We start from the raw sequence: 25,311 nt of genomic DNA on the forward strand, positions 1-25,311 counted from the left end.
TAGCCATTACAGCCTGGCATTGAAAACTAACAAGGTTCCTTGAGCTACACTGATCCTTGCTATGAGATGGAAGTCTAGTTCGGGAATCAGCTAGGAACCAGCAGCTGCAGCAGCAGGAACAGTAAATCAGGTCATAGGTGAGAGGAAAAGCCATGCAAACCAATGGCAAATAATCTTCCTCGGCTATACATTTTTCTTTCTGGACTGCTACCAGAAGGTGCCAACTGCAGTCAGGGAGAACCTCCCTGCATCAATTAAGGCAATCAGGACTGTTTTTCAGTGGATGCTGCCTACTCCGGTAATTCTAATTTGTAGCAAGTTGACATTAAAACAAACCATAACAACATCTACTTTAGTAAAATACAGAATAAAATTTATTCCTTCATATTCCTCTTGCATATTGCATACTGCAAATCTGTTCAGGAACTGAAAAAAGGGATGTTTTATTTCCTGCTAATCAAAGTGGTGGCTCCGGATGTTTCCTACTTTAATGCAATTGTGATACTGTGTTCTTCGCCCTCTACATCCCTTGCTCAGACCTTGTTTAATCAGTACTGTTGTGGGTACAGAGGCCTGGTATGAGCCCTTAGGGCTTCTCTCTACACAGGAAGCGCTCAACCCTTCTGTGATCAGTGCCTATGCAGTACAAGCACAGGGTTCACTGGAGAGCATAAGTCACATAGGCCAGAATGTAGGACAAGTCAAAGAAGGATGCAGGACTAGTCAACACATGACTTAGCAGAGAGCAGAAGTCTCATAGATGAGGATGAAGGATGAATCATTATGCGATTTAACAGAGGTCAGGCACCTCAAAGACAAGGATTCAGGGAAAGTCAGCCCAGTGCTGGAAACCTCACGGGACAAGTAAGTCGAGTCCCAGTCTCCAGCAGAAGGGTAAGAGGAAAACTGGGACATATTGGTGACATCCATTAGAGGAAAAAGGTGTTGACTGAGGTTTCCCCAGTATAAGGCAGGATTTTTGTTTGAATGTGGAGACATCAGCTAAGCAGAGGAATCTTGCCCTAGCTAGGATGCCGCAAAGCCCATACCTCAGGAACAAGACCATACACTCGCCATTCCTCCATCTGGTTAGAGGTTTTCCTCTTGCTTGGGTTTTATTCACTTTGGAAGGGGAGGCTATAAACAGCTTTGTTTTCTCCATTGTGTGGTACTGTTGGAAGGGAATGGAGCTTTTTCCTCTTCCTTCCAACAGAAGTGATTAGAAAAGAAGCAGTGAACTCAGCATTTGAGAAGAGTGATTAATGTTACAGATTTGCAAGTGAGCCCGCTGAGCTTCGAATTTCAGCCAGAGCCACTCTCTAACCTTGGATGACTCAGTTTCCTTAGGCCTCAGTTTTCCACATGTAAGTCAGTTCCCCAGCAGGGCGGTCACAAAGATTGTCTAGTTAACATCTGTAAGGCTAACCCCAACCTTTAATGTTTGTAACAGAGTTGCAGAGGCCCTAAGCTTGGAAAGGAAGTCACTATACCTCACATTGCCTTAAGGCATTTCAAGGAAAACAAAGTATATTCACTTTTGTGTGTGTGTGATTTCAAATATTAAATACACTTTCCCTGTGTGCACTTTCTTTGTGTGACTATTCACGTGAGTTGGAGCTTATGTAGGAGCATATCCATTTGTGTGTATATTTGCACACATGGAGAGCCAGAGACAACCTCAAGAGTCATTCACCAGATGCTCTCTTCCTCCTCCTCCTCTTCCTCTCTTCCTTCTTCATCATCCTCTTTTTCAGAGAGGGTCACTCACTGGCCTGAAACCTGCAAGTAAGCCAGGCTTTCTGGCTTTCTGGCCAGCATACCTTAGGAACCCACTTGTGTCTGCATTTCTGGCACTGGGATTATAAGCACACACTATCACACTTGACTTACTCATGTGGGTTTAGGGAATTGAACATTTCGGGCGCTTGTGCTCACACTGTAAGTACTCTATGCACTGAATCATCTCTCCATTTTCTGAAGCACATATTTTAATGCCACACCCATACATTTATTATACATGCTAGATAGCATGTGGAGCTACAATTGCAGATAAAAATCAATACCAAATAGTGAGCTTTGTAGGAACCATTGTGTTCTCAGCAAAACAAGCGATAAACCCAAACCTCTCCTTCTCTTCAATTTAAATATAAAATGGGATGGAAATGTGGGTGTTCTAATCTAAAGTTTATCATCTATGTGCTTCCAGCAGTCTCTGTGTCTTGGAAATACAGTATTTCCTATGCTGATACCAGATAGTAGGAAGCAGAATGAAGTCCATGAATTATTCATCTCCTATGCCAAAGATGTCCTGGAGGAGGCCACTCCCTCTTACTGCTTACTGGAAACCATCTTCTCTGACCTGTCCACCTACAAAGAGAAGTCCTTCAGTGAGCTGACATGTGAATAATTAACAGGTGTAGGATTAAGAACCCACTGTAACACAAGAGATACGAAAGTCTCAGAAGTGCCACAGAGAGCTGCAGATGTTTTATAAAACCATCTAACATTTAAGGGAATTCTTCTATTAGAAATGTTGAAAGATAATGTGTCTACTAAATTCTTTTGTAAGGTCTAATTATTTGTTACTCTAAAACACTTATTTTTGGATGGACCCAGGGAATCAAAAGCAGCAGCTCTTGGTAAGGATAGCCTAGTCTCTTGAAATCTGTCCCTGGTGTTTTTCCTGGGCATCCTTTATTCTCTTGATCAAAAAAGTCTGGCATATTCTGAAGCCTCTTCCTTGTTTTTCTTAGTGAGTTGCTTTTTCTGAGCAATAAGTCAGTATTCATGTTACAGGACACATGGAATAAGAAGATGCCGAATATGAGGTGCTTTGGTCCTGGACTTCTTGCCTTCTTTGTTTGAAGATTTCTCACCACATATTGGTGGATGTCATCATATTCTTTAGAGAGATGAAAAAGCTTTCAGATTCTGCTGTTTGGAGTGAGTCCCAACTGTTGAGGCACAGTAGTATCAGTCAGCCTGGGAATTAATATCTCTCTCTCTCTCTCTCTCTCTCTCTCTCTCTCTCTCTCTCTCTCTCTTCTCAGTAACCAGGTGGAGAACCTTCAGACTGGAATCCTTAGAATGCCCTTATGAACACTTGGACAGTTCCTTTCTCCAGTTCTCCTTGGTCTATGACAGAAATGCACCTTACTTTGTGGGAAAACCTTGTCTTTTATTCCCGCCACTGATTGAGACCATATCACCCTCCCACTCCCCACCCAGAGCATCAGCAGCCACTTCTGTGACCGTGCACTTCTCATGGAAACAATAAAGCTTGTATTTATCTTCCACTTCAATGAGTTTCTGACAACTGGTGGCCGGGAAGGAGATGCTCAGCTTCACTTTGACAACACCAACCGCCTAAGAGGTACCACACAAAAAATGAGCCAGCTTTGGGGGCAGGTCACATAAAATATCCTTTGATTTGTAGGTGGAAAATTACAAAAGGTGGAATAAACACAGACTTGATTTAGTTCATGGCATCCACATGAACTCCTTCTGTTTAATTAAAGACAAGCTACTTATTGATAAGAATTAACATTCTCAATATTGTCCCTGAATCAGATGGCATTCACCTATTAAACTCAAGCAGAAAAGCAATAATTTCGCAGTTCTTGCAGAAGGGACTTTTTATTAATTCTGGAAATGTTGGCTTCCAGCGTGTTCTCAGTTATTTCCTGAGTTGAGTGTGACAGTTGTAGGAGTGAGGACAGACACCCATTTTGTTGTCATCTCACATCCTTTTGGACTATCAGCCTCGGGGCATGGTTGAATTCATTCATAAAAACCATAATCCCAAAGCATATGCATCTAACATAGCACATCAAGGCATAGAAAGAAAAAGCAAACAACAATAAGGAGAAACAACACAATCTATGAGCTACAGGAGATTTTCATCTTTTCTTTCAGTAATTAGTATAACAAATGTTGACACCCCCCAAAAAAAAAAATCAACAAAGACACAGAAGATATGAGCCAATTGCCACATGTGACATCTGAAGAAAACAAACACACACCACACACACACACAACCCCAGAAGAATACACATTTTTCAAGTACACCTAAAACACTCGTGACGATAAATCATGTTCAAAACCATTAAACCAATTCTGAAAATGCATAAGGACTAATCTGACACAAAGTGTGCCCTCTTTCATATTATTAAAAAGCAGGAATCCCAGCTATGCAGATCCCATGATGGATCACTATGTTAGAAGAACCACTGTGGGGATTCAGGGACTCAGCTGACGTGTACCCTAGAAAATTAGTAAGGATCATGCTGGATCAATCTATAGAAGCTCTCAGGCAGGCCTCCTGAAACCACTGTTCCCAGGAATCACAGTAACATGTGACATGCGGATGACACTCCCACCAAGATCATTCCCTGGAACACAAATTGCACAGGATTTTGCTGTGCTCATCTTTCAGGGACCTTATCCAGGTCCCATGAGGAAGCGGGTTCTCAGCACAATCCACATCATCTATGCAAACAGCACACATTCTTCTTGTTGGGAAGAGAAATGTAGAGACAGTTCCAGCCATAGGCCAATTTTACAAAGAGACCTCTATAATAAACAGAAGTCTGGATTCTGCTGGGATAATGCTTTTGCAAAGAATAAAGAAACTAAACTGAGAGGCTTCTGGATGGAAGCAATGAAGATACTGCCTAGTAGAAATGTATGCTACCAAGTGCTCACAATAGAAAGAAAAGGAGCAGCTTGGATCAATTCTATGACATTATATCTAATGAACTAGAGTTGAAAAAAAAGCAAGACCCAAAATAAGCAGTAATAAGAAAATAGTAAGGGGAACGGAACAGAAATGTGGTACATTTTACACAGTGGACTACTACTCAGCAATTAAAAACAAGGAAATAAAAAAAACAAAACAAAACAACAACAACAACAAGGAAATCATGAAATTTGCAGGCAAATTGTGGGAACTAGAAAAGATCATCCTGAGTGAGGTATCCCAGAAGCAGAAAGACTATAAGTGGATATTAGATCTATAAGATAGGATAATCATACTAAAATCTGTACACCTAAAAATGTTAAGCAAGAAGGAGAACCCTGGATAAGATGATCAATCCTCATTCAGAAAGACAAATGGGATGGACATCAGAAGAGGGAGAAAACAGGGAACAGGACAGGAGCCTATCACAGAGGGCCTCTGAAATACTCTACCCGGCCAGATATTAAAGCAGATACTAAGACTCATAGCCAAACGTGGGCAGAGTGCAGGGAATCTTATGAAAGAAGGGGGAGATAGAAAGACCTAGAGGGAACAGAAGCTCCACAATGAGAGCAACAGAACCAAAACATCTGGGCCCAGGGGTCTTTTCTGAGATTGATACTCCAAGGACTATTCACGGAAATTACTTAGAACCCCTGCACAGATGTAGCCCATGACAGCTCAGTGTCCAAGAGGGTTCCCTAGTAAGGAGAATAGGGACTGTCTCTGACATGAACTCAGGGGCTGGCTCTTTGATCACCTCTCCCTGAGGAGGGGAGTAGCCTTACCAGGCCACAGTGGAAGACAATGCAGCCAGTCCTGATGAGACCTGATAGGCTAGGGTCAGATGGAAGGGGAGGAGGAGCTCCCCTATCAGTGGACTAGGGGAGGGGCATGAGAGAAGAGGGAGGGAGGGCAAGATTGGGAGGGAATGAGGGAGGGGGCTACAGCTGGGAGACAAAGTGAATAAACTGTAATAAATTAAAAAAATTACAAAGAGAATGGACTCATCATGATATGTCACATAGTGAAAGGGGAAGTGATTTGTTGTGGAACCTTTGTCTCAACAGTAAACACACATATGTTGAATTATTTTGTAAAATAAAATTTTGTTGCATGGTCAAAAAATAAATAAATAAACCAATAGCTCAGAAAAAAAGAAAATAGTAAGAGCTTAAAAAAATCCAATAAACTTCAAAATAAGAAATAAAAATACAAAGGAGTTAGAGAAACCATGACAGAGAAGACAACACAAAAAGAAAGGGAAAGAAAGAAAGAAAGAAAGAAAGAAAGAAAGAAAGAAAGAAAGAAAAGAAAGAAAGAGGGAGGGAGGGAGGGAGGGAGGGAGGAAGGGAGGAAGGGAGGAAGGGAGGAAGGGAGGAAGGGAGGAAGGGAGGAAGGGAGGAAGGGAGGAAGGGAGGAAGGGAGGAAGGGAGGAAGGAAGGAAGAAAGAAAGAAAGAAAGAAAGAAAGAAAGAAAGAAAGAAAGAAAGAAAGAAAGAAAGAAAGAAAGAAAGAAAGAAGAGAGAAGAGAAAAGAAGATGGGATTCTCTAGAATGTGGAACTGGACAATACTCCTGAAGAGCTCATGGACTTTAGAACCATGATGAAGAATACTGCTAAGGACAAATCTGCAAAGCACATTTGTATCACAGACACACATACTTTTACACACACACACATACACTACTGTCATTGATATTTTCTCCCCTGAATGCAAAGTAGTTTTGATTTTCAAAAATCAATACAATTTATTACATTAATAGACTAAAAATAAAAAAGCCATACTATCATCTCAATAAATGTAAGAAAACACTTGATAGCTCAGCATTTTAAAGACACTCGCTACCAAGCCTGATGACCTGATGGCTTCAGTTCAATCCCAGGAACACACATGGTAGACACAGAGAACCAGCTTTTGCAAGTTCTAAAAGGAAATTTCCTTTAGTTGAAAATATTGTTTAAAAAAAATACACACTTAAAAATGAAAAGCTAAATGCTTCTCCTTTAAGATCAGAAATAAGACAAAATGATCTCTCGTACTTTGTCTAGGCAGTATTACACCTGAGGTGCCACAAACTGTAATAAAGCAAAATCTTAAAAGATAGAAAAAAGCATAATCCACTAAGAAACAAATACCTTACTCATGGGTAATATGATCTTACATTTTTAAAGGTCCATAGAAGAACAAGAGAGATGGCTTAGTGGTTAAGAACTCTTGTTGATCTTGCAGAAGACCTGAGTTTAGTTCCCAGAACCCGCAGAGCAGCTCACAACCATCTGTAACTCTAGTTCTAAGGCATCCAACATCCTCTTCTGGCCTCCTCTGGCACCAGGCATGCATATGCTATACAAATATACTTGCAGGCAAAACATTCATAGCCATAAAACCAAAATATTTTTAAAATACCCAAAGGAGCTGGACCTAGTGATCAGGTCTGTTGTCTCAAAAAGAGGACTGAGGATGTCAGAGCTCAGTTGTGGAGTGTTTGCCTAACCTAACATGTGTGGGCTCTGGCTCAATCTTCAGTGTCAACTAACACAGCCTTCCTAAGGATTCCGTCGATGAGAGTGATGCCGCTGCAGTGACTGACAGTGTCTGCTCCATTTCTACCGGAAGCCACAGCACACACAATGGAAGAAGCTTACATTTACTGCAGGTAGAAAATCTGTGTCTCAGCCTCTGCCCATCCAACCTGGGACATCCTTATCACGTAGAGGACACAGCAGCTAAAGGCCGGCAGGCGCCATGATGTACTCAGCTAAAAGTGTACCAGGAACGGGAGGAACTGGCTTCTACAGAAAGGTGTGTGTCACCAAAAGTACCCTGTGGTACCTTAATAGCGGTTTCTAGGACGTGAAGGAGTCCAGAGAGCAGAAGTCTGTGGCCATTCATGCATGCACCCACGGTTCACACAGCACTGCAGGTGCAAGATGGGGGTGCTCCCAGAGAAAAGAGCCGCAGGGATGTCTCCTTGAGCAGATGCATTGCAGAACTTGGTACTCACACACCTGAGTCAGGGCTGTCTGTGAAGAGCAGATCCATTCTACAGCTGACCGGCTGGGTCATTAGAAGGGAGGCAGTCATGAGCTTCACAGTGGAGCTCTGAGAATAGCACCTAGAGTCCCAAACATGTGGGAAGTCCGCTCATGGCATTCTCTGTGACAATGACTAGGGCCCCAGGCTCAAAGCTGCAGCTGGGAGTCCACTGGTGACAGAGCCAGGGGAGCAGCTAACTGAATGAGAGGGAGACTGAGGTTCATCCAGACCAGCTGGGTGGACAGCCCTGAACCTCTCACTCACTTTCCGCTTTAAACTTTAGTTCCCAGAACCCACATAGCAGCTCACAATCACCTGTAACTCCAGCTCTATGGCATCCAACATCCGCTTCTAGCCTCCCCTGGCACCAGGTATGCATATGTCATACGTATATACATGCAGGAAAACCTGTGATGGTCTGTTTTCATTGTCAACTTGTTAGGATTATAATTACCTAGGAGACATTTCTGTGAGTATTTCCAGAGAGATTTAGATCAAGAGGGAAGAAGTGGAACACAGAAGCAAGCCAGCCAGCTGACCACCAGTCTCTCTCTTCTTTCTCTCTTCTCTCTCCCCTCTCTCTGTCTCTGTCTCTGTCTCTGTCTCTGTCTCTCTCTCTCTCTCTCTCTCTGTGTGTGTGTACTTCCAGGCTGTAGCTGTAATATCAGCAGTTATCTCAAGCTCCCACTCCAGTGGATTGTATCCCCTCTAAAATCAAGAATAAAAATGAACCCTTCTTCCATTAAGTTTTATCAGTCAGGTATTTTGTCATAGTAAACAAAAAGTAACCAAGGCAAGTCACTACAAAAAGCCAGAAGGCCCTCAAAGTCAACTTTCAGATGCTCCGGATAGAGTAGTGCTATGAGAAGGTAAAGTCTTGCCACAGCCCACAACCACGTCCCTCAGACCGTCCCCGAGCTGCTCTTGTTGAAACACTTGAAAGGGTAACAAAAGCGCCTTTATTAGCTTTGTGTGCAATTAATTCCAAGAAGGCTTGCTTTAATGGGGATTCCTTTTACAGGAGTGAACAAGTTATTTCTCAAAAGTCATAGGCACAATGCAGTTGTTCTCTGCCCAAAGCTTCATGAAGAGATGGCGATGCACAAGTAATGGCTGGGTCCAGGGACAATGGTGGCTCTGAATGCTGCATGGAAGAGGGTCAGGCCTCCGCCAGGGTGTGCCACCCAAAATTCAAGGAAACTGATGCTTCCCCAGTGAAAATGAGACTCATCTTTAGAATAAAACAAAGGTAATGAAGTGAGGTTTCTAAGAACATGCAGTGAGTTTTTTGGCTGTGAGTCTTTGTCACAAAATACTTTCCAGCTGACTTATGGGAGCCAGCAAAGAGTAACTAACCACCATAACTTAGAAAATTCTGAAGTCAGTTCCAAATGAAGAGAATATAGTTTAGCACTATTGTTGCCACAAATCCTTTCCTGGCATCTAGTGTAAACCACCCACTGTTGCAGGCAGTAAAAAACACTGGAAAGAGACACGGAGGCTCCACTTGGTAAAATGAACATATAACTCCAAATACTTTTAGTCCAATATATTTGTGTTTCAAATGTACATGTACCAGAAGTTGATCCAGATTCATTCATTATCAATAATTTTATTAATTCAGTTGTGAGCACAGCTGTCCAATATCACATGACTTCCACATGAGTCCTCATCTACTTCAGGCAATGTGATCGCCACCTGCTCACCTTATTAGTACTTTGACTAAAAAAAATTTTTTTTTAACATTTTCAAACTTGAAAAAATTATACATCCTGTAAACAACAACAACAAAAATGCCTCTTTGGAGCATGCTGCCTTTCTTGTCTACTTAAGATAAGCATCTATTTCTATGTTAATGCAATTTGGAATTTCTTATGTCATTCTACTCCAATTTATGTTCAGCGACTTTTCGTTTTCTATAGTGCTTGCTTTATTTTCAAAGAATAAAGTTTTAGACTCATGGTAATGCTGAACACTTCTCAAATCATGAGGTCTATCTGTGGATATTTTAAACTCTCAAACTACAGAGTGGTAAAAGTGGCAACTTACAAATTTCTGAGCTCAAAATAGATAGATAGATAGATAGATAGATAGATAGATAGATAGATAGATAGATAGATAGATTGGTATATAGATAGGTAGTTAAATGAGTGAGTGACATGAACCAGGCATTCAACCCAGTTTCATATTAACAAAAGAATGAGAATCATGTTCAAAGCCAAAGTCATCAATAGTCACCTGTGTCTGTTCTTCCAAATCTATTGAAGCAGTTAGGCCAGCAACGAGGTCAGAAAGTCCTGTTTGCTGGAAGATTTACTTATTCTCTATTTGTGATTAACCTTATCCTCTCTGTGTCTCTCGCCCCCTCTCACTCTCATTTAAGTTTTAGCTATCTAATATATTTACCTCTTCCCAAACAGATCAGAAGTCAGGATAAAGCTCCTTCTATCTCTTTCCCACAATTATCTGATTTTCTTAGCTTGGCTTTAATACTTAGCACTGTAAGTCACTGAAAGAGCCCAACCTTCCCATCCACAGAGGCAGAACCTCTGCTTTGTGCCATAGGTGAGACACTCATCACAACTGATTATTTCTGTTGCAGAGGCTGATGCCGTTTCCAGGAAGCCAGAACCCAAACCCCACTGTTCTACAGTTTAAGGTGATGTGGTTAAACAGGTCATGATTAAGTGAGGTCTGAACAAGTCACAGCTACAAGGCAGCAGTGTGTCCCAGCTGCCCCTCAGAGCCAGGGCTTCTAAGGAAACCAACCTCACTCAGCTGGATGTCCAGCTAAGCCTCTGCTACACCCAGCGCAGGACTGCAGCTCAGCTCTTAAACAGCCATCACTGATTTATGCCGCTTCCCTGGGAATGTCCTCACAGGGAGAACAAGGCAAACAATTCTAGATGACACAACAGCTCTGAGGAAACCAAACAACCACAAACTAAAACTTGGGATGAAGGAAAAGAAGTGATAGTGTGGCAGATCTTTAGGAAGCTGTAACTCAGAACCCTATTTGCTAATCCTCTGTTGAGTAAAAAATTGAAATAGACCATCTCCTGGAGTCATGGTTAAGAGGCAAATGCCACCAGCTCCATCAGAAACTGGAGCAGCATAAGGAGGGAAGGGTTTGTTCAGGCTCTTGGCTCTTGGACATTCTGTCCATCATGGCAAAGACTGTGACATTGTGGGGAAGTGGCTCGTAAGGGGAGCAGGAGACTGATTCCTCTTCCTTACAAGAAGTCAGGAGTCAGAGACCTTAAGCCAGCGCTCAGGCATGCTGTAACCCATAAGCCTGATTCAGAGTTGAGGGACAGCCACTTAAGCCAGAATTAGAAGGCAGAGAAAAAAAGAATGGGGAACTATGAAACAAACCAAACACAGGTGTCCAAAGTAATTGAAAAGATAAAACTCTATTTTAGCTCAGCTAAGACTACTACAAGGAGACAAATTTCCCCTTTGCATGCCACGGTAACTTATTGCTCCAGAGATTCCTTTCACAGCAGTACACCTAAAAGAGGCTCTAAAAACGGTTCTAGCTTACCATGATCAAGCCTGTTTAATATGACCACAGCCTGTACCAGAGCCAGGAAGAGAAAGTATAACACTGAGTGTTGCTGAACGAGGAGATTTTGAGGGACACTGGGAAGAGACCCTTCTCAGCAGGCACAGCAGATTTTTTTTTTTAATTAAAAAATTACTTATATTATTGCAGAGTATCCTTAATGATGTCAGGGGTTGGCCCTCTCCCGTGGGGTGGGTCTCAAGTTGAGCCCGTCACTGGTCTTCCATTCCCTCAGTCTCCGTTCATCTTCATCCCAACACTTCCTGCAGGCAGGACAAACTTTGGGTCAAGGGTTTTATGGGTGGGTTGGCGTCCCCCTCCCTACACTGGCAACTTCAGGGGGATGTGGAGCCTGCCGTTGCCACCTCCTGTAGCCAGGTGGGACAACAGATTCTTGGAGATGGTCGCTCTGTGCTGCTGTGACAGAGGCACCATTCCATTTCTGGGTACAACTGAAGGGGGCAGGGAAACACCCGGAAGCTGCTGTCTTGAGAAACCTCCAAAATGAAAACGTGCAGCCTGGTTCACACTAGAGATTCTAAGTAGTCGAGGCTTCCAACCGGCATTGCCAGAGAACAAAGGCAGGAGTCCCCAGGACACCGTGAGTTTCCACCAGTCACCCATCTGTAGACTCAGGGACACATGGACAGTAAACGCGTGTGTGAGAAATGAGCCAAGGCTAGCCTGAGAACTCATCCTCAGGTCAGCACTCTCAGGCCTGAACTGCTGACCCCTCACACACGACAGACCCAGAAACAAAGGGGTTATAGCCAGGATATTAGTGACAGTGAGTACAATGTGAAATCCATCACTCAAGGGACAGGGTGAACACCTCCCAAACACCATCTTCAGCGGTGCTCTCGGAGTTCACCAGTTGTTAGAGACAATTAAGCCCAGAGTGGTTCAGTTCATTTGAGAGTAGCTCGCTTGGCCCTACAGTGGTTCAGTTAACAAAGGTGTAGGTCAGTTGACCCATAAGGAGGTCAATTTATCAAAGAGGGATCAGTTATCCTATGTTCAATACAGAAAATGGCCAACTACCACTGTGTAAAGTACAGGTATTTAAGAGAAATAAACCATAACAACCTAAAAGCAAACAACTAAGATATATTTTAATAAAATGGTCCTGACTTATAAAAACAGATGAGCATGTGTAGACTTTTGGGAACTACTTTGTGGCCCCAGCCAAGCCAAGTAAAGGGAGCCCGGGAACTCTTTCTTCCCAACACTCTCCTACATTTCACACACGTTCTATATTGAGGTGCTGTTATGTGCTGCCCACACAGACCTCAGAAGCTTGAAGGCATTTCGACCACAGAGGGTGGCAGAAAAACACAGCTTGCAGCACCGGCTGCTGTCTTGGACTCTACCCAGAAAAGCAGTTCTCAGAACAGCGTCCAGCCCAGGTCAGCTGGCCTGGTCATCTTCACATCGCTTCTTCTCAGACCCCCTACCTGCCACCTTCTTCCTCCTTCTTGGTCCAAGGGTCTAAAGGAAAAACAGTAAGGCACAGGGGCTTCTGAGCGTACATCCAGTCTTCTTCCTGAACGGCAGAAGTATTTGTTCCTGCCTTAATAAGAAAGCAAGATTCGCTCAGGCTACAACAGAATTTGGCAGAAGCGCTGGAAGAGAATGACTGAAACCCCCAAGGCACTTAGAATCTTTACAGACTTGGGCCAGGCCTGTTCTGCCCTAGGTGAGAAAACATTCTTGTTCAGGGATAGCCAGGTCAACGATCTACTTTCCCCTAATCAGACAGCTTTCCCACCTCAACTTATCCCCTACGCACACTGTTTATAACCACCAGCTCCCCATACACCATTGTAACTGATTTTACTGTATGGTGTGGTGTGTCTTCATATCAAAGTATGAGTCCAGGTTGCAACATTATCCAAACTAAAAATACTATAATTTTACTTATTTATTTGTAGGCTGGGGATAGAACCTATGGAACCCTCCCCAGCTAGGTAAGTGCCTTTTACTGACCCATTATCCTTAGCCCTCTTTTTATTTATTTGTCTGTTCATTTGCTTGTTTATTTATTCATTTTTACTTTGAGACAGGGTCTTACTGTGTTGCCCAGGCTACCTTTGAACTTTGCAATTCTCCTGCCTCAGCTGTCTAAACTGCTGGAATTACAAGCTAGTGACACCAGGCCGGCCTTTGAAATTGTTATCATTAAATCTGAGTAATGGCCATCCTTAATATAGTACTAGATGCCCTTCCAGGATAATCAATTTTGCCTAAGAAGAGGGGCCATCCTATCTGTGTGAGAAATCATTTCATTGCCATTGGTCTTTAGCAAATTCTGAACTAGAATCTAAGTTCTCCAATTTTAAAGTACTTTGTTATCTTTAAATCTTAAATGTCAGTTATGCACATTTGGTATCACGACTACATTAATAGCAATATATTTCTATGACCCACTCACACACACATACACACATACTTGGTTTTTTGAGACAGGGTTTCTCTGGCTGTCGTCCTGGCTGTCCTGGAACTTGCATTGTAGATCACCCTGGCCTCAAACTCACAGGGATCCCATGTCGCTGCCTCCCTAGTGCTGGGATTAAAAGCCTGGGTCACAACCACTTGGGGTTAAGAGATGTTGGTCAAAAGACACAAAGTTTTAGTTAAGAACTGCAGATCTGTTGTGTAGCTTCTTGTTTGTAGTTAAGACAACGTATCATATTTTGAAAATTTGTAAGAAAGTAGGTTTTAGGTGTTCTAACCACAAAAAAAAACCTGAAAAAATATTTTAAACTAGCAAAATATTTTTAAGATTTAAAAAAGTATACATTTCTTCTAGCTTTAAGAGAGTTCAAATAAAAGAAATTTTGGAAGTTCACAGTACTTTTTCATATCTCTCTGGGTTTTAAATAAACAAATTTATTTTTTTAAATGCCATATTTTACGTTATAACATTTTTGAGTTATAAACCAGTTTCTGCTGCACTTCAAATCCTAAACACCGGTTTAGACAGTGTTGGCTTTAGATTTTTTTTCCTTCTAAAGCAATTATAGAAAATTTATAAAGCCTTAGCCAATTCAGCTTCAAAGAAATGTCATATCTTTATAAAACTTTTAAGATGCCATTTTCACATGAAAACATTGCTCTCTGTAGTTATAACCACCAAGAAAATACAAAGTAAGAGACAAAGTACAGAAGCCTCCAGGCCTGGCATTACACTCCTGGTAATCCCAGCAGTGGGGAGTCTGAGGCAGGAAGGGCTCACATTCAAGGCCTGCCCGGGCCAAATAGTGAGGCTTGAGACCCTTCCTCAACAAAACCAGAATAAACAGCAAAGTATATATTATAAGCAGAAGCTTAATATAGAAGAAAAACTCTCCAAGATGATATTCTATTTCACAGATGTATTAAACCAAGTATCTTGTGATTATAAACTGAATTATAGCTTTTATCACTTTGATGCTTTATCAGTTTCTAACATGTAAAAGCATGTTACAAAGAAATTTTAGAGTAAACTCAAGAGGGAAAAAAATCTTTCTCAAAATTGATAACCACAGTTCTGGAAGTCTCATTCACATTTCTTACACGTGTATGGATGCTTTAATAAAATCCTGCCAACAAGCAAAACAGAAAATTTGACACACAGCTTTTCTTATATCTCCTCACATGGTCTCACACAGTGTGACCAGGGTACCTACCACTAGCCACCTTCCCTGACCTGCCAGCTTTCTCTGGTTTGTGGTAGTGACCCAGAGTAAAAACAGGCAATTCCAAATGTGTGTTCATCACTGTTGTGTCACTCTAACAACATACCTGTCAGAAACAACCTAGGGTGGGGGAGCTTCGTTCCACTCACAGCTCTAGGCTTCATTCAGGGTAGCAGTGAAGGTATGGTAGGCAATGCTCTGGCCTCAACAGTTGGGAGTATGTGGCAGCTGTTACGAATAGTAGGATGAACCAGGAAGCAGACGGAACAGAATTGGATCCAAGAGTCACCATCAAACACACATCCCTCCAAAGACCTACTTCCTTCATCTAGAGCCATTTCCTAAGGGTTTCCCAACCTCCCTAAATATCAAGAGTTGCTGAAAACAAGCATTCAAGCATGAGACTGTGGGAACAATTTAAACCCAAAGACAAACACTCCCTGCTGGTTTCTGATCTTCTTATACCTATTGATCCTGGCTAATAGGAAGTGGCCTCTAACAGGCATATTTAGTATCATTTCTCTCAGGTATACATAGGATGGAGATATGTGTCTTTTGTAGCCAAATTCCTGTTGGTGCAGCAGCTGCCTGGATTGTCATGGACAGTTTGTCCTTATTTTATCTGTAAATGGTAAGCACCAACCATGCCCATGTGAGGGGCTGGTGTTAACTGAAGTCATGAAGCCCTCCAAAGAGCTCTCAGAATATGGCACTGGGAACACACTGGCAACCTTGCAAATATTTCTAATGGCTTTGAAGGAGGTTTCTATGCTCAAAGACATTCAATGGTACGTACTTCCTTGAAAACTGCATTCCTTTCTTAATATTTTATTTTAGTTTTTAATTTTGGTGTTGGAGGTACTCCTTACCAAAGAGGATGTGTGTAGTTAGGGTTACTATAACAATGTTATTGTGACAATATGTCCTCAGTTTTTTCATAGTTCTGTATTCAGAATATCAAGAGCAAACTCCTCAGCTCTCCTATCAAGGATCCTGCTTCCCTTCTTTAGTTCTGGAAGGTCCTAGGCACTCTAAGGAGCACAGTTGTGTTCTTACCTCCCTCTCTGCCTCAGTGTGGCTTCCCAAGTCCTCAGGCTCCCCTCCTCCTAGCATCAGAGTACATGCCCCCTGCTTAAACACCACTCATATGATCCCTAAGTGGATCCTCTCAGAAATCTTAGCTTAGAGGAAAGCACTGCAGACCCACTGCCTATGGAGATTGAACAGCTGCACTCAGAGAAGAAATGGTGGGTACCAGTAACCGGAGGAAAGAACTGGAGACCTGCTGGCTAGAAGAAAAGGCTTTATGCTACTTGAAATTTTCTGGGAGGATATACACATATCTTAAGTGCCTTGAGCACACAGACACATGCTCACATACACAAAATGGTAAAAATGGGAGGTGATGCATGTTAAATAAATTGGCTTTGTAACTAGTAAACATGGTACTCATATAATGAAGATCATACTACATACTTTTAATATATACTCATTTTATCAATTAAACACTCAAAAGTTTAAAAGAAATCATAACCAAATCACATCCTCAGAATAAGGTAAAATTAACTACATACCATTTCGTGGGTCGTTAAGATGTGGATTAAGTTTAGGAGACTATACTTCTACTCCCTATGGAAGACATATGGAAAGGCAGAGCTGAAGACTTCCAAAACACATTACATAGTTTGCCAAGGAAGCCTCAAAGGGAAAACGTTCCTCAGTTTGTCAGAACCCAGCTGACTTTAGAGGGAACAGAGATGGCTCTAGGTTGGCATAAGTGCATGGAGTCACCAGGTTCTGGACTTGTTTCTCACAGAGCAGTAAAATGATGTAAATTGTTTCACACACAATTCCACAGGAGTGACAGCAGCCACTCTTACTGAGATGAACCAATGAGGACAAAAACCTGCATTAGACATGCTCTTAGGAACTTCCCAAAAAAGTGAGAATCAAAACTGTGGAAACATCAGGACAGGCTAGTGGCGATCTTCACTGAGAGCAGTTTTATAAGGTCCCTAAGATGTACCCGTGTCACCTTCTGTGAGTCCTCTCTCTTTCTGGGCAGGCACCTCAAATCTCTTCTGCTATAAATATTCAAGGTAAATAGAAACGTTAGCTCTAATAACCCCAATTCCACAAAAACAGGTGTGTTGGGTACACATGTGTGCTCTGCACAGTGAATGGGTAAATGTGTTGACTAAACATGTGGGCTACACATATGTGTTACCCACATAGGTGTGCTGTGAGTTGCAAGCATGTGTACAGTGTATAGGAGTGTTCTGTGTGCTGGGTATATATATAACTTACATGAATGTTGATACGCTCTTTATAGTGTATACACTTGTGCATATGTACAGATGGATGTGCATGTGCTATATAAAGAAATGGATCTGTTATATGCACATGTGTAATGTACATACATGTGTATGTGTTGTGTCCATGTTTATATAATGTGTTTTATATAAATGTGTAGCATGTGCAATTATGTGAAGCATACAAATATGGGAAGAACAGGTAAAGCATGCATGTGTGACTAGCGCATGTTGATGCATATATACCTGTGTGGAGCCTGCTGCACACAAGTCCCTCAACTCTCTGACTGCCCCTGAGGCTGAGCAGGCACGTCTCTCTGTCCCCTCTACAGCCCTGTATCCTGCCCCTTCCAAACCCTACACCAGCTGCTCCTTCTATCCCTTCACCTCTGGTTCTCAAGTTGTTGACTGGCTCACAGACTCCCTGGGGTGAAACCACTCCCTCTATGCCTAGCTAAAGGATGTGCTCACCCACCTAGCTAAAGGACATGCTCCTATATCACGAAATCTTTCCTCACAATAGCCATGAAACGTGCACAGCTTCTGTGTTTCCTTTCTTCATATGCAAATCTCTCTCAATGGCCTCTGCCTTCATCTCTGATTATACTGGCCACAAGCATGGGCAAGGAATCTGCTCACTTAGATCTTCAGTCTGACAGGAAGCGAAACACGATGGCACACCTGTAATCCTAACAGTTGGGAGGCATAAGGAAGAGAATCAGATGCTTAGAGTCATCCCGGGCTACAAGGAGAAGCCAGTGTCCTGATACAACAGCAAAGGCAAATGAAACCTTGAAGTCAGACAGGGTACCAAGCCATGCCTGGAGCTGCATCCCATTGTACTGGCATTTTTAGTTTCCAGCACATGAATGCACCATAAGTAGCTCAGTCCAGTCCTGTAAGTTATACATGTATATATAATGTCACATTTGCAATCACACAGCATTTTCTAAATAGTATTCTCCTCAGCGTCACAAAGTCTCACTCTCCAAAGACTGTGGTGCTACTGACCATGCTCACTCTCCATTCTCTCACCACACAGGAAGTACAATAGCCAGTGTTTCTGATTACACTGCAACATGAAAAGATAGTATATATCTGGTTGCGAACACAAAGCTTTTTTTTTTTTTTTAAGCTTTCGTTGAAGTTTTACTGTGAAACAAGCAATGTTACAAGCAGGTAGAATGTCCTGAAATCTCCAGTGCCAGCCAAAAGACAATGCTTGGTGGAAATGGACACAGTGGTACCAAACACAGGGTGTACTTTTAACTGTTAATAAGATGGCATTTCTCCCAATAACTAGAAATAAATAAGAGAATGGAACTCATGACGACAATGTCAACACCAGCGTGTGCTTCTGAACAGGCTGTTTCTGGCCTCTGTGGAGTCTGAACACCCTAGGTTTAAGGTAGGAGAAGTAATTTCACAACACTGGGGACATAATGAACACTCCAGGTAATTACAGTGCAAAAAGTCAAACTGATAGAACCATTTGGAGAAGCATAATTACCTGAAGAAATCACTAAGACAATCTTCAGCACTGGGAACAGAATACATTACATTTAACCATTAATGGTTATACTAATGTGTAAAATTAAAATTTAGCTATGACAAAAATAAAATGGCATAATTTTATTGAAACACAAATAAGCTAATGATAAGTGTAAAATAAGTGATCAATTCAAGAACCATGAATGGAGCTTTCTCCTCTAACTCATCGACAGCAGTGACTGCTATGAAGAAACACAATGGAATCAACTACCTGGGGGTATAAGTGATACCCAGCCACCTCCTCCTAAGAAAAGGGGCATGATTGCCACTCATTAGAGACACCATTGTTTCCCTTCCTAAATTCCAGGCACAGGCACGCCACTCCTATGAATGGCACAGGGCAGCATGTGGGCAGAGCACACAGACAGCAGTAGATGCTAGTGGGAGGTCCTGGCTGCAACAGCAACTATAATGAGCCAGTGATAAGGAAGCTAGGGAAATGCCAGGCTGGCATACCTGTTCAGGAAATGGAACTACGAAATGAAGGCTGAAAAATCACAGCCAGAAGTCCAGAGGGCACAGTCTAAATAGTCAACACAAGCCTGTGGTTGACTCTATGATGCTCAGACATGTGGACATCAGAGAGGAAACACAGTCCAGGCAAACCCTGAAGATATTTTCTTTGAACCCTCAAACAGAGCTGGTCCAACCAAAGGGGCTGTAGACAGTTTTGAGGTACACAGAATGTAACAGTGGTGTAATTCGGGAAGGACCAGGCCCAGGCCAGGATTAGACAAGAGGTCATGCAAAATAGTTTCCAATGGCTATACCGTATACCCTACTGTGAAAACACAATCGGAGCAGCCAACAATACACCTCAAAGCTGAGAATCTGCCTGAAGACAAAGGCACAGAGATCTGGGACTGGGGTGATGGGGTCAGCCCCGTCCTCAGTGGGACAGAGCACATGCTCAGCAAGTGGAGCACAGCAAACTTGTTGCTGCATCAAGAAGACTCAGAGAATCAGGGACACAAGCTGGGGGTGGCCCACTCCCTCTTTTTTAACTCATCTCGGAAAGGGCATGAGGAGGAGGATTTCTTTGTTCAACTTCTGAAAGCTGACTCACCCAACAGGGCGGGAAATTGTCCTAGATGCAAAATATTTGTTTCTCGCGGAAAGTGAATTATAAGTTTTATTGGAATCACTGACAATCAATCATGCCACACTTCATAAATATGGACTGTTGGTTATGGATTACACTCGGGTGTAATCTTATGGTTATATTTTTACCTGTAATGAAGTACTACCACTTAAATCTCTGCCCATTAGAGTCAGTCCTAGGAATGCAATTCAGCTGTGGTATGTGATTTGCCATCCACCTACTTCAATTAAGATAGAAATAGATACATTTGTTTTTCACTGGTCAGTGCTTAAATGAATTAACTACCGTCTGGAATGAGGTACACACCTGTTCCTGGAGCTGGGGTCCAAGGATCAGTGATAAGAGAAATAAATCCAAAAAAAAAAAAAGTCAATGAGCGACACACACAGTGATTTTAATATCTCGTGTGATTGTATTTATCGTAATACAAGTCCGTGCTGTAATCAAGTGGAATCTATCCAAATGTCAAATGGATTTTGGTGCCTGTCCAAGCTGGATAAATCAAAATGCTGACAGTTTAGAATCAGTGTTATAAGTGTTCACACACACACACACACACACACACACACACACACACACAAGCGTTATTGTAGATGATATGGAGATACATAATGAGGTAGATGACATGTTAGGCAAGTAAAGAAAATGGAGATAAAACAGGTTAAACAGAATGAAAATTTAGCTATTTTGGAGTAAGTAGTCTCTGAAATTAGAATACCTAATGTGTTAAAAATATAACCTGACATTTTTATACTTTGCAATTACAGTCTTAAATAAGCTAAAAGGCATAGCCATTTTTCTTAAATCTTAATTATTTGCTTAATAAAAATGTAACGGATGAGTAATAATACCAGATCTAAAAAGAAGTATTCAACAAGGAAATTCAAACTGAAAAAGAATCACATAATCCATGCAGCATGTTTTAATGGCATGTGTTGAAGCGTGCAGGATGGTAGAGTTTTAGGAAGTCATTTTCGCGGGGCGGAGATGCCCTGTGTGTCCTTGGGGGTGGAGGAGATCAGCCAATGCTCCCAGAGGAAGGCAGGAACAGCCTTGAGTGGGGATCAAGTCCGCAAGGGGAGCTTAACGCAGAAATAGAAGGGATAAGCCGGCTTCCACGGTCTGAATGGGACTTCAGCAAGGCCTAGGAGACAGCACCACCTCCTGTCGGCAGGAAACAATGCAGCGTTTCCAATCCCATGGTGAGCTCAGGACAACAGTCCTAAATTTATTGGACCACAGGGGAAAGAGCTCGCCAGTATAAAACCCAAGTGCCTTTTCCATGAAATTATTAATGTTTTCTTTCCCTAGAAGATCTTTTGAAACTGTCTTTGTTTCATTTTATGCAACAAAATTCCTCGGTCTATCTAAGTAGCCAGTCTCTGAGCTCTATACTACCCAAATGTATCCACAATGGACGCACATTAACACAACCTCACAATATACTATCCTGATAAATAAATTATATGGAAATTGTAATTTTTAAATGACAGTTGATTTCCATTAGCTGACTGGTATCAGAATGCAAGTGGCCATAAAAATTGCTCTGGAGAATTTACAGGTGAGAAGGACGTAAATGGGCTTCGAGGCTGCTGTTGCTAATCCCAATGCCAATTAGTGAGCCCCTCTTTACACTGAAAGTACAGTGCAACCCATGGGTACCAGCGTAGCACAGCACAAGGGAGAAGCGAGGGAAGAAGGAAGGGGGATGCCTCCTTCAGTGAAGTTCCCTTCCTGATGCGATTAGTTACATATGCTCACAGCAGAGCACAAAACCCTGGCTCCAGAAAACATAGCCATTTAATAGCAAGGGATCTGGAGGCAATGGCTTCCCTCTCATCTCGTGCTTCAATGCCACTTTTTCTGGCTTCTCTAAAATGTGTTGTATGAGCCATCTTGGAATATATATCTAGATTAAAACCAAAAAAAAAAACTATTCAAATAAGTAAATATAAGAGGTTGTCACATATATTTCAGAAAAAAATGTTTATTTCTAATACTTTTGACAGGTAAATACAGTTTTCTAAATTAGGTCCTGTTCACCATGAGACATTCTCCTAGTAAAACCAGGTAACTCTCTGCCTTAAAATACATGGATTTGGCCTATGGTGTCTATTTCATAGGTGAGATTAAGTGTCTGAAAGAAAGAAGGGCATAGAATGACAGCAGGAAACATCAGGAGTCTCCAGTGGCTACATGACTTAGTTCTGCAGCAATGGCAGCTCTGAGAGACGGCTGAGTGACAGCATGACCAAGTGCTCCTTCAAAATGACTAGAAATCTCTGCAACTTCCTATGGGCAGGCCAGGTCATCCTTGAATCTGCAGCTTACCAGATCATGCTGTGTACTGAAGGGTGACCACTTAAAAAAGGAAATACAAGTCCTGCTTAGAGCGGCAGCCTCTCAATCTGTGGAATGGTTGTTGGTCCTCAGATCAGAACTTCAGGAACTGAGCTAACTTAGGAAAGTGTGTGAGACACCAAGTCTGGGCCAATTGCCATGATTCAAACAAGCAGCTATTATAAACAATACGTTATACTTTTGACTTCAGACAAAAAAATAATAAAAGTAGGAATACAATAGATTCAGTAGCATCTTTGTCTTATAATTATTTTTGTAAGCAGATGCACTAAGTTCTGTTAACCGAAACGATTGCATAGTTAGGCATTGCAAGCTCAATAACGTTATGCATAGTAATTGCTACAAAACTGAGGAATTTTTCAAAGATGTCTGTGCTCCAGGGATTTGTTAAGCACCATCCATCAAAGGTTCAAGTGCTGCAACATGAAGTACAGTTAACAGAATCTTGGGATGCTGAGAATGTGTAAATGTCAAACTTGGCAGATTTACTTTGAATAAGAACCCAAGACTGAAACACAGGGGTTTAGCACTGCATTACAGCAAACTGCATGTATGTTCTGCATGATTATTGAAGATCATGGCCTCAAAGGTGGCAAACGTCCCCTTTCAGTACAGTTCTGATGGATCATTTCACATCATCAAGGCTCCTGTTACACATGACAGGTCTTGCACTGTCTAGCAACTTAGTGATTGACGTGGAGTTCAAAGACCTTATTTGAAGGCTTCCAGGTAAGGCATGCACTTAAAACTGATGTCTGCCAAAACTCATGAATAACCTCAAAGTAGAATAAATCACTTCAGTTCTTCCTCTAATGATAACAGCTACTAACAAGACTTGTTGCAAGAATGCAAAATGTAGCATGGCAGGACATCCTATTATAGTCCTGATATAATAAGACAGAAAGACAGTGACTCCTGAACTTCTGCACTTGCTTCCTACTAGTTCCCTGTAATCCAAGTGTATTTGGTAATGTTTGAGTCGCATCTGCTATACTTGGGTAACTACTACATTATTACAAAGTATTACACAAAACAACAAAGTCCCACCACACTCAACCCAAAACCTTGACGATGTCGAGGGAATCTGTAGAATGGAAAACTTGCAAAGCAGAGGCCTTGGTCTCAACACATTAAATATACCATTGTGTACTAGCTGTTTCTGAAGCGTTGTGACTGGACAATTTGCAGCCACTCCAGGCTGTAGCCTCAGAAACCTTTGCTACCCTAAAAGGACCTTGCTCTCCTGTAATGCTGAAGATTTGGGCTCTTGAGCAAAGTTGAAGAGGAGGCGTGACTGCACCCCAGGACACACACGCACAGCTTCCTAAGGCCATGATAAACAGCTGCTGTCTCACACCCTTTCCAGAATGCTTGGTTGTGCTGTGTGGGTGGCAACTTGAAGGTTTCCAAGAACTTTCCGTTTTTGTTTAAGCCAACATTCCAGGGTTTTGTCAATCGATAGTTTAGATTAAAATATATATATATATATTAAGGGTGTGCGTCGGGGGGTGAGTAGGAGCTAGAATAGATTCTTAAGAAAATGTTGCAAAGTTGGCCCATCAACGTCCCCTTGGTTTCTGGAGATAGTGAGCTGATTGCCCAAGCCATAGGCAGAGCCAGTTGGCACCACACCCCATCAAGGGGACAGCAAGAACCCCTGCATAGTGCCTGGCCTGAGTTGCTGCAAGAGCCACTCACTGCCTGGGACCAGAGAAACCACTCCTTGGAAGAAATGCTGGGCAAAGCCCAAACCCCGCGGTCTGGAAGACCATAGTTACCACGCAGTAAAGGAAAGCACCTGTGCCCCATGACCCAGATGTTAAAGATAAGAAGATCAGACCCTGCACGCTGGTAGCCGTGATGTAACGAAGAGGAGGTTGCGATGCCCAGGGGCTAGTGGTATCCACTGTGCCCAGGGCCCAGCGCCAACCCCCGCCCACAAGGGCCACCCGGAAAAGGGGGACACAAGGGCTCGAAGAAAGGAGGGGGCGCTGGGAGAGGAGGGGAAGCAGGGAGACTGAAGGGACTCAGGGTTTGAGGAAGAGGGCCTCCAGGGGACCCCACTCACCCGCGCGGGCACCAGTAGGTGACTAGGACGCCCGCGGGGGGCGGCCAGGGACTGTGATCCCTCGGCGCTCATCGCCGCCCACGCGGCTCGGCGTGCGCTTCGGGCTCCGGAGCTCCTAAGTCCAGCGCCTGCACGGCGCCCGCGCCCCTCTCTGGACGGGCTGGGGCGGACAGAGCCAGCAGCTACTGCGCTAGCGAACAGGGCAGGCTCGGAACCCCGCCCACCTCCCAGCAGCCCGGCCCCTACTACCCTGCTCACCGCCCACCAAGACCCGCCCATTACCATCAAGCCCCGCCTTATGCCCGGTAACCCCGCCTATCAGCTCTGCCCTTCCACCTCCAGTCAGTGGATGGCTTGACTGGATTGTGGGAGCTGTGAGGCCAGCTCCTACCTCCTTTCGGGGACCATCACTTCCCCACCTTGGCTAGCGAAGTACATTCCTGAGACAGTCAGATGCGCGTCTCCCTTAGGACTGGAAGTCTAACAGGGCCCCTGGGCCTTTGGGAACTTGGACGCCCGCCCTTCCCAGGGGATTCTGGTGATAACCACCACTGGCACTTACAGATGCTTTGTGACCACTTCCACGGGCAAAGCTTTCTTAGATTCTGAGTGTGTGAGTCTCTTTGGTTTTCGCGGATTTCCACACCATAACTTAGCATCGCTACACCCAGGATCCACTTTCCAGGGGGAGGGGGGAGGGGGAGAGGAAGGAAGTGAAAGTACCAAGTCCTTCATCTCCGGTGGTCTCCATTCCTGTGTGCCTGCCTTTTTCTATCTTGGCATCTACGTAGGCCCCAATCCCCAGTCACTCCGAGGGCACTCTGAGGGCTGGCGCCCTGGTTCCACCCAGCCTCCCATACCTTCCAAAGGGCTCCAGCTGAGTCACCAGTCTCAGTTA

The 25,311-nt window shown here is 43.0% G+C and overlaps 1 protein-coding gene across 3 annotated transcripts in view; it reads right to left on the reverse strand.

Annotated features, from left to right (window-relative positions):
• The window catches only part of Sntg2 (syntrophin gamma 2), a 216,196-nt gene extending 191,565 nt beyond the window's left edge, over positions 1-24,631 (reverse strand). The window contains exon 1 of one of the 3 annotated variants that reach the window (XM_021643987.2): positions 24,414-24,631. In XM_021643987.2, the coding sequence (XP_021499662.1) occupies positions 24,414-24,485 (72 nt within the window). In that variant the 5' untranslated portion in view covers positions 24,486-24,631. The remainder of the gene's footprint in view (positions 1-24,413) is intronic. The other 2 variants (XM_060366668.1, XM_021643988.2) reach the window with 2 other exon arrangements.
• Positions 24,632-25,311: the final 680 nt, after the last annotated feature.

Source organism: Meriones unguiculatus, chromosome 1 (genome assembly GCF_030254825.1).
Source record: "Meriones unguiculatus strain TT.TT164.6M chromosome 1, Bangor_MerUng_6.1, whole genome shotgun sequence".
In the NCBI taxonomy this organism is placed as follows: Eukaryota; Metazoa; Chordata; class Mammalia; order Rodentia; family Muridae; genus Meriones; species Meriones unguiculatus.